Below are 15,563 nucleotides of genomic sequence, written 5' to 3'. Positions count from 1 at the left end.
TAAATCTATTGTAACAATAAAAATAATGATATTAACTGAAAAATTGTGAACTTGTTAACACCTTGAATAAATGAGAAGACAAGAATGCGAGAGAGAATATACATGCGTGTGAGTGACGAAAAAGTATGAATAAGTGAGAGAAAAAAAATTAATGAGGATAAACAATGAGTTGAGACAAAAATGTACCACTGCGCGATGATCAATTGTATGTATTAGTTAATAAATGCTATGATCATGCAATTCGTTAATCAGAATTTGTTCTCTTTTAGTGAACGTAATTTCTTTGCGTAAAAATACGTCAAGAAACTAATTTTTAATGTTTTAAATCAAATTTTAAAATAGATCCCTAATAAAAAAATGTTAATAGAGAACAATTGAGAATAAAATGACATGAAAAGTAACTGACACGATAGTCGAGCGGCATTTGGACTGTGCGCGAAGCGACGATGTGAGGGGGACAGCGGAGTCGATTCGAAAATCGGCCGAAAGTTGCATACACTTTATTATGTTCACTTTGAACTGGCACCTTTAATTAATAATATATTAGTTACTTTTCATGGTAATATATTATTATTAGATAAATAGTTTTAAATTTTTGAGCATCTTTTTTTGAACATGGCTTGATCTTTTCATTTTTATGATATGATTTTTTTAAGATATTACTTTCTTTTTAAAATACAGATATATCAGAAATATATTTAAAAAAAATGATTTAAAAAATATACAGTCTGTCGAGTAAGAGCCATGGCAAGCCTACAGGGTCTGTCCGAAAAGTAATGTCAATGAGTTGATTAAAAAAAATTTATTGACTAGATCGGTACAACACATTAAAAGGATTCAAAATAATCTCTTCCTGCGTCGATTCCAGCGAGATTTCCAAGTATCAAAGACGTCACAGTAGGCCTCTTTCGGAATGTTCTTTAAAGCCTTGGTGCAAGCCTCTTTGACTTTGTCAACCGTCCTAAAATGATGTCCTTTCATAGGAGTTTTCAAGCGCGGAAACAAAAAGAAGTCTGCGGGAGTCACGTCAGGACTATAGGCTGGTTGAGGAACCTTTGAATTGGCCAGGAAACAGGTCACGAGGAAGGCGCTGTGGGATGACGTGTTGTCATGTTGAAGTTTCCAATCGTCTGCGATGTCAGGCCGGACGCGATGAACTTTTCGTTTGAGTCTCTAGAGCACTTCCACGTAGAATTTGGCGTCGACGGTTTTACCATGTGGTACAAACTCATGGTGGACGAGCCCCCTGATGTCAAAGAACACAATGAGCATGGTCTTGACCTTTGACTTGCTCATTCTTGCCTTCTTGGGGTGAGGGGACGCCGTGGTGTGCCATTCGGCACTTTGCCTTTTTGTTTCGGGGTCGTACTCAATCACCCAAGTTTTGTTACCTGTGATAACATTGTTTAAAAAATAAGGATCATTTTCACACAAGTCCCAAAGTTTCTCGCATGTTTCAACTCGGCGCAATTTTTGGTCGTCCGTTACCACTTTTGGGCACCACTTTCGCACACACTTTTCGCATTTGCAAATTGTTTGTTACAATCTCGTGACCAGTACTTTTTGGAATTTTTAATATTTGTGCCACCAAACGAACACTCAAACGACGGTCTGAGTTCAGAAGTTCTAGCTCTCACACGCGTCATATTTTCGTCGGTGGTGGTCGTTGATGGCCGTCCAGCGCGGGCTTTATCGCTGATCTCTTCAGGACATTCTAAAAAAGCCTTGTGCCACCGATAGACTTGCCGTCTTGCTGAGTTTCAAAAAAAACTTGATCGCAATTCTTTGTTCGAACGCTGCATTACGGGGTGAGTAGTAGAGAGAGGGTGTGGTGGTTTATGCATTTAATTGGTTTATGCATTTTTGTTTATTATTTATTCTCAGAGCCTGTACACATATCTTCGATTATACTAATAGAACATATAGGAGAGTGACGTATGTTCACTTTATACCAACTGTTGAAATATTTATTACAAGTAACAGTTATAATAAATTGTACAAAAATATTTAATAAATTAATTCTTAAATCTAATTTAAAATTACAATTTTTCGCAATTATTATTTATAGTTTTGATTGCAGCATTATGCTGTGTTTGTAAAAGGTATCGAATATTTTTGAAAAATTAATTAAGTATCTCTTGCAACTTACATATTTTATTTCATACAGATCTTTTATTAAGGTCTTCCTTCTGTTGTGGAGTCAACTGCGTGATACCAACGATTTTAGGCATTTGATCCTGAGCTAATTCCAATTTCAACAATGCATCTAAATTCTGTATCTCATGTTGTGTCTTGCGTAGACTCTGAAAAATTTAGATTTAACACAGAGTATTATCCTTAACAATTACTATATTGAATATATTTATATAATATATATTCAATATATATATTGAATATATTTATATAATATATATTCAATATATATATTGAATATATATATATGTATATTTTAAATATATACACTTCTCAAACAAAATTAAATTAAACAAAATTAAAGGATCACTTGTTCCACCCTACAAAAATAAGTACATTTCATGATAAAATAGTTTCATCAAAAATCATCGTATCGAGATTTAAAAAAAAACATTTTAAAGCTTGAAATCTCTACTTTCCAGACCTGTACTATAATAAACCGTATTACTGATATTCCATAAAGTTACGTAAACATAAATGAAGAATTTGACGAAGTTATTTTATTTTGAAATTTGCCTATTTTTGCAAGGTGCAACAAGTGATTCTTCAATTTTGTTGAGAAGTGTATATATAATATATTGAATATAGGTATTCATCTTACCAATCGTAATTCGTTATTTATTTGAGGATCTGACTTAGCAAGTTTCTTTTTCTGCAAAAATTCCTGTACGGTGAATCCGAGGAAACCCTCTAGAATCTAAAACCATTTTAGTAATTCACATTTATTGAAGACATCAATGTCAGGACTTTTGTTATAGACAAATCACACGAGAAAAAAACGAGAAAAAAAGATTCTCATGATTTCTCTCTAATGTCATAATAAATAATTGCAATAAAAGCCTTAAGAAATCGTTTTATTTCACACGTACCTCAGAATCGAAACAAACTTCTACATTGGAAGTGCAATCTGCGATCAGTGCTGTTACCGACCAACATGTACCCTGTTTCGTTAACGTCGAATGATTCTTCACCTGACCTCTCACTGTTCTGTATATTTTTCCCGTGATAGGCTCGCGTAAGACATCGCGCAAAACATCATAGGTTTTGGGAATTGGTCGAGGCTTGATAAAGTCGGAAATAGTTTTAGTCTTAGGCACTTGCTGTATCGTTCTCAAAGTGTTTACCTTCAGCAAAATTATGAAATTAAATAAGACATGAAAGCAGTTTCAATTAAAAAATATATATATAAGAATTATTCATAAAAAATAATATTATATTATAAATATACATAGTATACCATTGATTTCTCGTTTTGTGCCGCTTTTATGGATGTACTTTCCTTAACTTGTATTGGAGTATTACAATTTGTCAATTTTGTAGACGTTTCTAACGAAAGACATGTTTTGGTTTTATTCTTTAAAGGATTTTCACCTTGTTGACTAAAAAACGTTGAATAAAAAATAAATAATAGATACCCAATAATAAATAGTGAAAGTAATATGAAGATGCATAACAAAAATGGATAAAAAACCTCTGCGATTTCTTTGTGTTAATTATGACGTCGCAATCATCTAAGTCAAAATCGTCATCAGGAAATTCTGAAACATTTTGATTCGGAATAGATTTCGTAGAAAGCGGTAATTTGCTGTGAGAATTGTGAATGGAAGTTGACATTTGTTCAACTATCATTATATCATCTTTGTCAATTTTCTTAGTCTTCATTAGTGATGACGATGCCCGTGAAGATCTTACTGAAGAATTATTAGACCTAAAACGATTGCTTAAATTATTATAATAAAATTAGGTGACATTTCAAAATTTATTTTTATATAAGAAAAATTGTGAATTTTAAAACAAATTCTTGTATAATTAAAAACGCGATATCAATTATTATCTAAATTAAATTTATATTAAGAAATTGCACTTACCAATCCTCTAAGGGTTCAAAGTCTATATCATCTAACATTTCCATAACTTCACTTGTTTCTTTTCTAGCTACTTCTTTGCGACTACACGTATTTCTAAAGCTTTCTTGAACGGCATTGATTTCTTGGCTTCGTCGTTCGATTGCTGTCACTGCTTCCAAGTCAACAGCTTCTTCAAAGTCATCATCGAAGAAACTGTCATTGTTGTTAGAATTAGATGCTGAGCTCTGAACATTCTGATTTGTGATCTTGGGTAATCCATTATCGTTATATGGATCGGGGTTTTCTGGTTCTCCTCTAAACAACAATTGAATAGATATATAAATCAAAAACCAAAAGCCAAGAAGTTCAAAATTGGACCAAATCTTACAGAGCCCTTGCCAAGACATTTTCCAGTGCGTTGGATTTCAATAGAGTGTCCACTTCTCCACCAACTTCCTTATACTTACTATCTTCTAGGAGAATAACACCACGTCTGCAGTGGACAGGGCCAATTATCATTACTTTATAGCCAGGAAGTAATATATCCTGCAAAGAAACATTTTTAATCTAGATATACCCTGTTGAAAAAAATCACGTCACAAAGTTACATAATGAAATCATGTAGTTAAAACAAGTAAATCATATAACGGATTGTCCCAAATCAATAATTTTTTAAAATCATGTAATTTGAAAAATCATACGATTAGAAATAATTTCATTTATCATATGATTTTATAGAGAAAGAGTTATCGAATTTTAAATAATTAAACAATAGAAATAGAAAAAAACATACCATCATGTAACTTTTCAAATTAGGTGATTTCAAAAAATCATGTACTGATTTGGAATAATCCGTTATGGGATTTACATATTTTAATTTTATTACATGTGATTTCGTTATGTTGCTTTGTGACAATTTTTTTTTAGTAGGATTGTCAACATCTATTTGCAACAATGAGAAAAGTTATACAGTTATTTGTTTAAGTGGACTATATTCTATCGCAGTGACATCTTGTACTCCATCAGTTAGATAAAGTTGTATCATCCTTCTAGCTTTAGGCTGCCATTCCATCGGCTTCTCTTTGTCAGTTATTTCCAGGTTTTCATTGTTGACTTTACGAATTTCACAGAGTTGCTTATATTTGGAGCTCGCGATATCATACATCTTGTCTACCTATACTCATACCAGATAGTCTACATATTTGGACATCTAAGGTAAGAAATATATGCTGTGATAAGAATATCATAAAGAGCTCACCTGGAGAATATAGGTACCAGTTAATACAACATGTGTTTGTTGTACCAGATTCTTTGGCAAACATCCATTCTCACTGCTAATCTCTCGTAGATCACTCAGTTGCCATTGGCACTCGACAAATTCAAAAATGTGCTTATCTATCATCTGTAACAATAATCAATAAAAGTTATTACTTATTACTTATCAATAATTAATATAATTACATTTGCCAATATAGACAATAAAAATTCTAATTCCACATTAAAATTAGTTGAAGCAAAAATTGAAACTTTCTATATTAGCAACTGTGTGTCATTATATAAATTATAGTTTTAACATTGAGAGAATTTAACATTCAATAAGAGATATTGTTTAATATTGTATAACAATTGGTAAGTTCTCTTTTTTCTACTGTAATTTTTTATAAACTGATTTTGCATTTGCAATACAAATATATTTCAAGCATTAAATTATATACAGAGTAACACAAATATTAAAAATCTTTAAAATATCTTTACAATTTTCATTTTTATTAAAACAAATTATACAAAATTTTATTTGATGAGTTAAAAGCTAAGTGTTGTAACAAAACATTTCTCTCAATTTTTCTCCCAATGTTTTCTTGTCTGAAGGCTCAAAATAATTACAAGTATATTGGCATATTCCCGAATTTTAATTAATAATAATGATACATGTAAAACAATAGAAATCGGTGAATTCTGCTTTGTGTATATAATGTACTATTTTATCGTTCACCGAATATTAAATAAAGTTAAACTGATGCATTAAGAAAAATGCACTCAATAACATTTGACATTTAATTCATAACATACTTCACGAGGAACTTTGTCTCTAACGAAGAATTCGATACAATCTCTTAGCCATGTTTCATTCATCACATAAAATTTTGCGTTTAATTGGTTTTTTATCCGCTGCAGTAAACTCTCATTCATTTCGCGTGATGACAATTTACAATTTCTCAATGAATATTATTTCTTATCATTACAAGAGATTTACGCATGCTTATTAGGAATGAAGGCAGATGCTAGTATTGCTACCGATGCTGGATTTAGTGCAAAAAGTGCAAGCAACGCGAACAGACCTAGGCTAGGGTATTTTTCATTTGATGACACAAATAGAGACAAACAAGCGTCATTATATTCTTTTAGATCATCCAATTAGAATTTTACATCTAGAAGAATGCACAAGTAACAGGTTTGACTGAACTGCGCATACAATCATGTTATCCCTTCCAACTATTTGAGTTCATCTGATCTGAGTCCTAGAACTGGAAGTGTAGAAGAACTGCATGCAGTAGATCCTGGGAGAAGATTCGTCATGTCAATCAAAAGATAGCATTTTTACATTCTTTAAAGTTCACGTAACGTCTCATTGTATGTACGGACTTTTTTGTGACAAATTACGCTATTTTTCTGTTTTATACCTTACACGTTATCAGCAAAGATCGACGTTAAAGCTGGGCAACGCATCTTACCTTTGAAGTTTTAAAATTGTGTTCTCATCACAACGGGGGCCGAACAATCAACTATGTCCGTCTCTCAGATGGAAAGTATCCTTTGAATTTATAATTGTGCGTCGGAATCTCCTTGTTAGTGTTTTTTTTACAAAATTAAATTCGTATTTTGATTCTTATCTGAGTGCTCCTCTGGTATTATCCTTGGTTAATGTTTGGTAAACAACAAGGATGACATGACATTTAGGAACACCCAGGGCTATGTGCAGACTCCTACTTGAGTGCCACCCAGGTATTACTTCATCTTTGTTATTTACCGAAAGTTAAACAAGAATGACATGATACTTGGGAAGCACACGAGTGGGGAATCTAAACATAACCTATGTGAAATCCGAATCCCAAAGTGTCTTCAAAAGATATGCCAATAAGATTTGATAAATCTAAAAATCTTAATTTTGTATAATATATTCTTATACATATCTATATTTGGAATGGTTAATGATATATTTAATGATATATATGTATATATATATATATCCAATCTGATTTTTTATTTAAAGGATTGTCTTGTCTATATTTGATCATTTTAACATTTAACTATTTAACGCCATAACTATAGTCTCTTAAGCAGAACAAGTCATTACGATATCAAAATATTCATTAAAAGTTATTTTTTAGTCATTTTTTCATCTTAATATTATTCTGATGTTATCTTGACTTAGTCTATTTGTGCTGTTTTTTGTAGCTGAATTTTTTACAAGATTTATCTGTCTTCCTTTTCTTTTCAAATTGGAGAAAAAAAAAGCTAAATGCAAGAAATTAAGCTGTAAAGACAAGTTTTATGTATCGTCTTCAAATCATACTTAAAATGATCTTAAGTATAAAATTGAATAGGAAATGGAAGTAATACTGTAACTTTCCTTATTACTCTATAATAATAATAATAATAATTTTACAATAAATTTTTTGTATAACTATAGTGTAAAAATTGAAAAGTTACTCAATTATTATACTTGTAACGAGTTAGAGAACTCACTCGTTACTGAAGAAATTAACTTGGCATTTATAACTTGTTATTTTTCAGTCGTTACTTGTTACTGCTAACAAATTACTTTTTTCAGCAAGAAAGTGCATAATGACACAAGTTACCTTTTAAAATGACTTTTTTAGCCTTAACTTATAACTATCATTATAGTATATCATAAAAAATTGCAACATCAAATATTATTATAAAAAGTAATAAAATAATAACTTCCATCCCTGAAATTGAGCTATGAATTACTACTGACTTATAATTTTTTCCAGTTTTTAAACAAGAAATTTCCTTAATAGCAAAAATACAGAGAACTTATTTAATTTAAAGTTTGCAGTGAAGGAGTTGGAAAGAAACTCAAAGAAATGCGAGAAGGAAGAGAAAATAGAGAAGACGAAGATCAAGAAGGCGATACAAAAGGGTAACATGGAGGGCGCTCGTATTCATGCAGAAAATGCAATTCGACAGAAGAATCAGGCCTTGAATTATCTCAGAATGAGCGCTAGAGTGGATGCAGTAGCTAGTAGAGTGCAAACTGCATTGACGACTCGCAAAGTTACTCAATCCATGGCTGGTGTAGTCAAAGCTATGGACGCTGCTATGAAATCAATGAACTTAGAGAAGATCTCTGGTCTTATGGACAAATTTGAGAGCCAGTTTGAGGATCTAGATGTGCAAAGTTCATACATGGAGAATGCTATGTCACAAACCACGACTACTAATGTACCCCAGAATGATGTAGATTCTCTAATGCAGCAAGTTGCAGACGAAGCTGGGTAAGAATCTATTTCTATATGCTATTTCAAGTTTTTTTTTATAGTTGAAACAAAAAGCATTAGTTGTCTTATATATACACAGAGGAATATTATTTCAATTTTATTATTTATTTAAAATAAACAAAAAATTGTATCACTTTAAACTGTATTTGAAAAAAATTATATTTATTGGATAGGTATAAAATTATTTGACTATATTTTTGTGCAGATTGGAATTGAACATGGAACTCCCATCAGGTCAACTAGGCAGTATTGGTACTTCAACAGCAGTAAGCCAAGAGCAAGATGAATTAACACAGAGATTAGCACGACTTAGGGAATAATGACAAACTGCTTTAATGTATATTATATTATAATTAAATGTTCCATAAATATAATATATTTCTAATATTGTTACAGTAATTATCGTAGTATCTTATGATAATACATTTCTAAACTTTAATATAGTATAAGTCATTAATATACCATAAATTCTAAAACATTATTGGTATAAAATAAACCTTGATTTTTAAGAGATTGATCAATTACAGTTGAAAAAAATAAGTATAAAAAGAATAATCGACTTTTTGAGTAGTTAGCTTTTTAAGGTTTAAGGTTTACTACACCTATTGGTTTCGGAACTTTAAGGCAAAACAAATAAGAAAAATAAGGAAGCATTTTTAAACTTAAAGCAGCCTGATAGTTTACATGTGGTAAATATTAGGTTTTAGTGAGTGCATTATATAAAAATGTTATTGACTACATTAGCTTATTGATGAAATAACAAATCCATATATAAACAATAGATGTTTTGTTATTCGTATTTTAAGACTTATGATTTTACAAGATTTTACTTTTCATAAAAATTAACTAAAATACATAATTATTTAACTACTTCCTCTGAAATGTAAAAGTAAAAAATTATTCAACATATAAAATTAATTTTAACAATAAACTTATTGTATATATTGTTCATGCAATTTGTAATCGTGAAATGCAATTTTACGAAATACTTTCACTTAAGAATCAGTTGTACATTATGCAAATAGGAAATAAATATTTACTATTCATGAACTCTCTTTTGAAGATTATTCTAAAACTAGGTAATTGTAAATAAAAAAATACAATTTTATGAATAATTTATGCATTTAATTTTTTTTATTACATACAGGTTTCATCTTTTTTTTTTAATTTTTTCTAGTACAACTTTGTTGTTTTATTGAATCATTCATGTAACGCTGGCATATACAAAGTGTTATTTTAAACAATAATAAGAATGACAAAAATTTTATTAAGAGAGATATTGTACATGTGAGAGCACATCTAATAAGAAATGAGAATTAAAGGCCCATAAAGAAACTGAATCTTTGACGCTTAAATATTTTTTTCATTCAATTAAAAATTATGCAAAGTATAAAGAAAAAACAGTATAAATCGAGCGGTATTGAGCTTTTTAATCATTACTAATTGTAAGAAACGACATAAAATAAAAATATTAAAAAAATATAAGAATAATATTAAACGTTTCGAAACTCAAAGCGACATGGTGTGGTATTGTGCTGGTATGACAATCTAATAAACTCTTGAAGATTTTGAGATTTTTAACCGTAAGATGATGCGTTTATCTCGTCGACATCGAAACATTTTTATGAATCGCTAAAAAAAGACCTGTGAGTACCGAAACGTTCGATATTATTTTTATACATTTATATATTTTTATTTTATGAGAGAAGCTTTTGAACCAAGCGGCAGTTGTGAGATGGCGGTTCAAGAGTTCTCGAGACAAACTTTCGTTATGGCGGCGAATCAATTGGTGCGATACGATTATTCGTATTTCTCCTGGACTGGAGATGCGACGAGACGTTTTCTTTTTTGTTCTGTGTGCTGGAATAAAGATTCAACCAATTTTGAATTTCTTTGGGAGAATATGTCTTCCTTATTTTGCCCTGTGTCCGATTGATCCTCTCACAATTTTTTTTCTTTATACTTTGCATTACAAAAAACGAGCGAAATCTAATTAAAAATTATATACATATATATATACATACTATATATATATATATATATGTGTGTAGATACACATATACCATATTTGTAGTCTTTTTGAACTGCGCGCCAAAATTTTATTGGACTTAAAAACGCAGCTTGGCAACCGTTTTATGATTCGTCCTCGCTGATTGGATTATACTTTTAGATCTAAAGGAATAGTCCTATCTCAGTGAAGAATCATAAAACAGTTGTAAAATTGTTGAGTTTGCTGAACGCAAATTCTTTTAATGCGCAATTAAAATTAAAATTAAAATTTTTGCTCATCATCTTCTATGACATTGAACAGAAACGTCCTCTTCTCTTTAAAGGATTAATGAATCAGCATATTTAATTAAACATTTTTCACTGTAATATAATTTAATCAAATTTGTAAAAAATAAATTGTAATAGTTAAATATCTTAAAACTTATTATTTTTGTCCGAAATATTAAAAAAAGATAAAATGTCATGTGCATAATACGTGAAACGAAACATAGCCTATATGTGTGAATTACAATGTGAAAAAGGCGTCGTGATTACGTGATTAAGAAAGCTAATCAGATCTATCCTTTTAATGTCTCATCTCTGTTTTCTATAACTTTAATTATGACTAAAAAACTTTTATACGTAGAAATAAAGTAACGATAAAACTATAGTGAAATTGTTACCATTACTCCAAAAATGTAACTGCGTTACCATGACCGTTACTCCGAAGAAAATGCAACATTACCTATCCGTTACCGAAAAAAATAACTTCTAACGGTAACGATGTTACAAATAACACGTTACTTGTCACCCTGAGTTTACCTGTTAGGTAAGTAGCAAGATTATACCCATAATCACGTGCGCGGATTGCCAGATTTACCTAACAGGTAAACTTTACCGAAAGAATGGAACAATCGGCCCTTAATCACTTAAATTTCGACAAAAAAAATAATGATAAAAATTGTATCTCGTGCGGTAGACTCTCGCTAGTCGCTCGCCGCCATTTGCAATCACTCGCCAAAGAAGGGCTAGGCTAGGGCACGGCACATGCCGTTTGCCGTTCCACGCCGACACGCCGTATGCCCCTCACGAGTCACATCTGTTGACACAATCTCGTGATGTTGCTGCAGTCATAATCCACCGTCCGTTAACCGTCTGTCGGACGCTGATGGTGTAGAGGTGAGTGTGGTGACACTGAGTGAGTAACGAGGCGTGCGTGTATGTGCGTGCATGCGTCGTCCCATTTCGGCCTCTCGTGCTTTGTGTGTGGACCACGGTGCGGGGACATGCAGTGCTCGCTTGCGCTGTGTGCGTGCTCGTTCGTGTGACGCGCGTGCCGATCGCGCTGCGTTGAGCGCAGTCGAGCGCCCGAATCGTTACCCCTCCCTTTTGTCCTACTGTTCGTCTCCTCCTCCTTCCCCCCCACCCCTCTTTCGTTCTCTTCGTCCATCTCTTCTCCGTGTCTCTTTCTTATCCCTAACCTAACCTAACCTATTCTTCTTTTGCGGCTCGAACGCTCGGTGGATTAGGTCGTGGTGCACGCGACAAATCATTCTAAATCATCGCTAAATAGGATTCCGCATCGGCCATTTGGAATCAACTCACCGGCACCGTTTCGTCGACGATTGGCGTGCACTCGAAGAGGCCGTCCCGAGTCTTTTCCTCCCCCTTTCTACTTGCCTTCGCACTTCGTTCACCTCTGTGTGCAGCCATGGCCTCCTCCAACCGTGGTATTCAGATCGGATCCGGTTGGTTCCAGGCCAAGATTAATCTTAGACCGCAACACCGAGGCGTTCATTTAGTCACCGAGGAGATTCTCAGGCAGGTACCTGAGCTCTGCCAGTTTTCCATTGGTCTCTGTCATCTCCAAAGTGAGTATTCAACTATCTGATCTGTACTTGCTTTGGTAGATTAACTGATCGAGTTTTATTTTCAGTATTCATGTTCATTCAGACATATACTTGTATTATGAAAAAGAGCGAGCGAGCTTTTTCTCTGTAATACGATAAATGTCGAATTTGATTTTTTTTCTGTAGTTCTACATACCTCGGCTAGTTTAGCGTTAAACGAGAGCTGGGATCCAGATGTGAGGGATGATATGGAAATGATGCTTAACAAAATAGTTCCTGAAGGTTTGGAGTACAGGCATAGTTGTGAAGGACCTGACGATATGGTAAGTGTTATGCCTCTGAAAATATTTCTTTTCTGATAAATGTTTTTCTTTTAACTTTGAAAAGTTATATTGTGCTTTCAAAGTCCCTACTGTAATGAATAATCTAGTATAGATCAAATTTTATTTATAGGATATAATCCCAAATATATTGACTTTAATGTTATTTTCTCTCTCTCTCTCTCTCTCTCTCTCATTGTGTTAATTATTTATTTAGATTGATTTGGTCAAAAATTTTGACAGAAGAGAATCACAATTCTGTGACGTTTATTATATATTTATTATACACGTTATACACTCATGAATAAGGTGATCAAAGAAGAGGATACTGAATATTTCGAAATGTTTCACAGCCGGCACATGTGAAGGCTTGTTTTTTGGGCTCTTCACTGAGCATCCCAATCACCGATGGCAAGCTAGCATTGGGCACATGGCAGGGCATTTGGTTAGGTGAACATCGTGATCACGCTGGTAGTCGTAAGCTACTAGTAACATTGACTGGTGTCTTGAGGGATTCGGCGCGCAGTCCCCTGAGCCCAGTTAGTCCTATCGCGTCTACCAGCAGCTAGGACCACTCGCACCCCCGAAGGCGTGGCAAGCGTCAGCCGCGTGCGTCCACCTCAAGCAACTCGAGCTAGCAGCCGCTTTAAGTCCTAGTCAACTTCTAAGAGTACAATCTATTGAGGAGGAATAAGCCGGATACCTCGCGGACTTACCTATCGCTCGGGGATAACCACCGTCAGTAGCGATCGACCGTGTCCTTGATGTTTCGCGTCAATCATCGAGTGAACAGACCGGAGATCGTGCATCGTTCAAGACTTGTGTGCGCGCGTGTATGTGCTTTAGGATTTTATTTGTGTCTCCGTTATTGTTTTGCATGAAAATTCTTTTTCAATCATGTGATGATGAGCCGTTGGAATTGTCTGTGGCTAAAAATCAGCGAAAGTTTCCTAGACAGAGGGATCCATGGGACGACCTAAGGTTTTCAACCTGGATGCTATTCTTACAATTCAGCAAGTCACATTTTAAGGGAACTTTTTCGAAAAATCGTCACATTGAGATGTAAAACGTTTTGCATTTGAAGATACAAAAGACTAAGATCTTTTAAAGCTGTTTCTGTTCCGAGAACTTGGAAGCTAAAATCTTTGCAACAACTCAAAATGCTTCCCTCGTTTTTCATTTTTGGCATTTTCTTTAGCTTGTACTTATCACGTTGGACATTCACAACATACAATAATAATAATAGTAATAATAATAATAAAATAGATGGATATGAAGAGATAGAGAACAGAGAAATGAGGAAAAAACTGCCACGGCGGATGCGTGTATTGCACGTGTCTTATGTAAACAAAACGAATTAAATGCAAATATCCAGCACTCTTCCGCTTCGTTCTTGAAGAGAGAAGAAAGCAAGAAGCAAGAAAGACACTCGAAGGAAAGCAATTTGAGGAAAAAAAAAGAGAGAAAGAGAAGGGAAAGAACACACAAATTTATGCATTCTGGAAACGCGTCCAATACTCCGAATTTACATAGCTTTATTTAGGAAATCTTTTGTATAAATAAAGTTAACGAATATGAGCAGCCGTGCGAGGATTCACAGCATCCTTTTTTACACTCTGCTAGTTTCGAACTGTTGGAAAATGAGAAACAAAAAGAGAAGGAATTAAAAAAAAAAGCAAGATAAATAAGAGTGAGAGAGTGTAAGGTACGCGTTGCACACTTTCTAAACCGCTTTAAAAAATGATTAAAAGCTCTAAATTAATCGCTCGTGAATACTGATGTTTTCATTGGGGGTGTGTATATGTATATAAGGGGAAGGAGCTATGATACTCTTACCTGTGCGCGTTTCCGCTAAAGTTATAGGATATGTTATATCTCATGGGCACATAGCGCGATTATACAGTCCTACGTGAATTATAGCGCATACCCAGAGTGCGCAAAAAATTAGGTATATAAATACCGCAAGATAAAAATTGGCGAAAAACCAAGTAATGACAAGTCATAACAAGTGATACTTTTTTCGAGTAACAATTTTTTTAATATGACAGTTTAGAGATTTTATCAATTGTGAACTGTAGTAAGAGAGATTCATCTCTATGAATCATGTGTTGAATAGTGTTAATGGTTGCTAAAAATTGTACATTAATGCTATCGTACATCTTATTCCACTCTTTAACAACTTATGATTTGATCAAATTATATATCTTTATATTCCAAAATTATTACTTGATATTATAATATTGCATGTACTTCTTGTTACTTAATTCCTTGCAAACTTTTCTGCTGAAGGCATGTTTGAATTTTATAACGTTCTGTATAATTGAAGCAATATTGCTTGTATACTCGAAAAATTGATCATATTCTCAATCATATTTTCTTTCAGTAGACCACAGCAACTATTATATACTGCCCCGTTGAGTTACAATAAACTCAGCGATTTTATTAGTTTACGGTATTAAAACATTTGCAAACTACGAAATTGTTTTGCGTTACGAGATACTATTTATTAATATTAAACACATTTTTAAAATAAAGAATCAGCGCAATTAATTCTCGACTATCGAAAGATCACTTGTTCTAGAAGTCGGAAGTACCTAAGATATCGTTTTTAAAAGATCCAGCACTGCGATGAATTGTAATGTTGGATCGTCGCAAAGATAGTGCGGTTTCAGGAGAATCTTTGAATTTTTTGCCTTTGATCTCTTGGAGAAATGTAAAAAGTTCTAGTCACTTTCAGTCCTTGAGGCTTTGAATAAGTATGCATGATTCTTGTGTTTTCTTTTTCGCTCTGACGGTCATCGGAAAGAAAAATCTGAAGGGGTCTTCGCGACGAACCGACAC

At 33.2% G+C, this 15,563-nt stretch overlaps 4 protein-coding genes across 4 annotated transcripts; 2 read left to right on the top strand and 2 right to left on the bottom strand.

Moving 5' to 3' along the window:
• Nucleotides 1-1,173: 1,173 nt before the first annotated feature.
• Nucleotides 1,174-1,646, bottom strand: LOC108780364 (uncharacterized). The gene is made up of 2 exons (XM_018548043.1): nucleotides 1,517-1,646; nucleotides 1,174-1,391 (listed from the first exon to the last, which is right to left on the bottom strand). Exons 1-2 carry the CDS (start codon nucleotides 1,644-1,646, stop codon nucleotides 1,174-1,176), a joined length of 348 nt encoding a protein of 115 aa, XP_018403545.1.
• Nucleotides 1,647-1,852: 206 nt separating this feature from the next.
• Nucleotides 1,853-6,295, bottom strand: LOC108780408 (recQ-mediated genome instability protein 1). Its single transcript, XM_018548105.1, has 11 exons — nucleotides 6,111-6,295; nucleotides 5,299-5,442; nucleotides 5,011-5,214; nucleotides 4,429-4,586; nucleotides 4,062-4,355; nucleotides 3,665-3,901; nucleotides 3,431-3,572; nucleotides 3,063-3,317; nucleotides 2,795-2,890; nucleotides 2,150-2,303; nucleotides 1,853-1,955 (listed from the first exon to the last, which is right to left on the bottom strand). The coding sequence occupies exons 1-10, from the start codon at nucleotides 6,228-6,230 to the stop codon at nucleotides 2,160-2,162; spliced, it is 1,794 nt and encodes a 597-aa protein (XP_018403607.1). The 5' UTR covers nucleotides 6,231-6,295; the 3' UTR covers nucleotides 1,853-1,955; nucleotides 2,150-2,159.
• A 267-nt stretch (nucleotides 6,296-6,562) lies between these two features.
• On the top strand, nucleotides 6,563-8,885 carry Chmp1 (charged multivesicular body protein 1). Its single transcript, XM_018548106.1, has 3 exons — nucleotides 6,563-6,847; nucleotides 8,095-8,560; nucleotides 8,769-8,885. Exons 1-3 carry the CDS (start codon nucleotides 6,826-6,828, stop codon nucleotides 8,881-8,883), a joined length of 603 nt encoding a protein of 200 aa, XP_018403608.1. The 5' UTR covers nucleotides 6,563-6,825; the 3' UTR covers nucleotides 8,884-8,885.
• A 2,969-nt stretch (nucleotides 8,886-11,854) lies between these two features.
• Nucleotides 11,855-14,695, top strand: LOC108780428 (UPF0047 protein YjbQ). The gene is made up of 3 exons (XM_018548133.1): nucleotides 11,855-12,423; nucleotides 12,589-12,725; nucleotides 13,076-14,695. Exons 1-3 carry the CDS (start codon nucleotides 12,264-12,266, stop codon nucleotides 13,289-13,291), a joined length of 513 nt encoding a protein of 170 aa, XP_018403635.1. The 5' UTR covers nucleotides 11,855-12,263; the 3' UTR covers nucleotides 13,292-14,695.
• The last annotated feature ends 868 nt before the right edge of the window (nucleotides 14,696-15,563 follow it).

The sequence above is a fragment of the Cyphomyrmex costatus genome, unplaced genomic scaffold (genome assembly GCF_001594065.2).
Source record: "Cyphomyrmex costatus isolate MS0001 unplaced genomic scaffold, Ccosl1.0 scaffold70, whole genome shotgun sequence".
Taxonomy (NCBI): domain Eukaryota; kingdom Metazoa; phylum Arthropoda; class Insecta; order Hymenoptera; family Formicidae; genus Cyphomyrmex; species Cyphomyrmex costatus.
The sequence above is the reverse complement of the archived record's forward strand: the minus strand, read 5'-3'. Positions and strand labels throughout refer to the sequence as shown.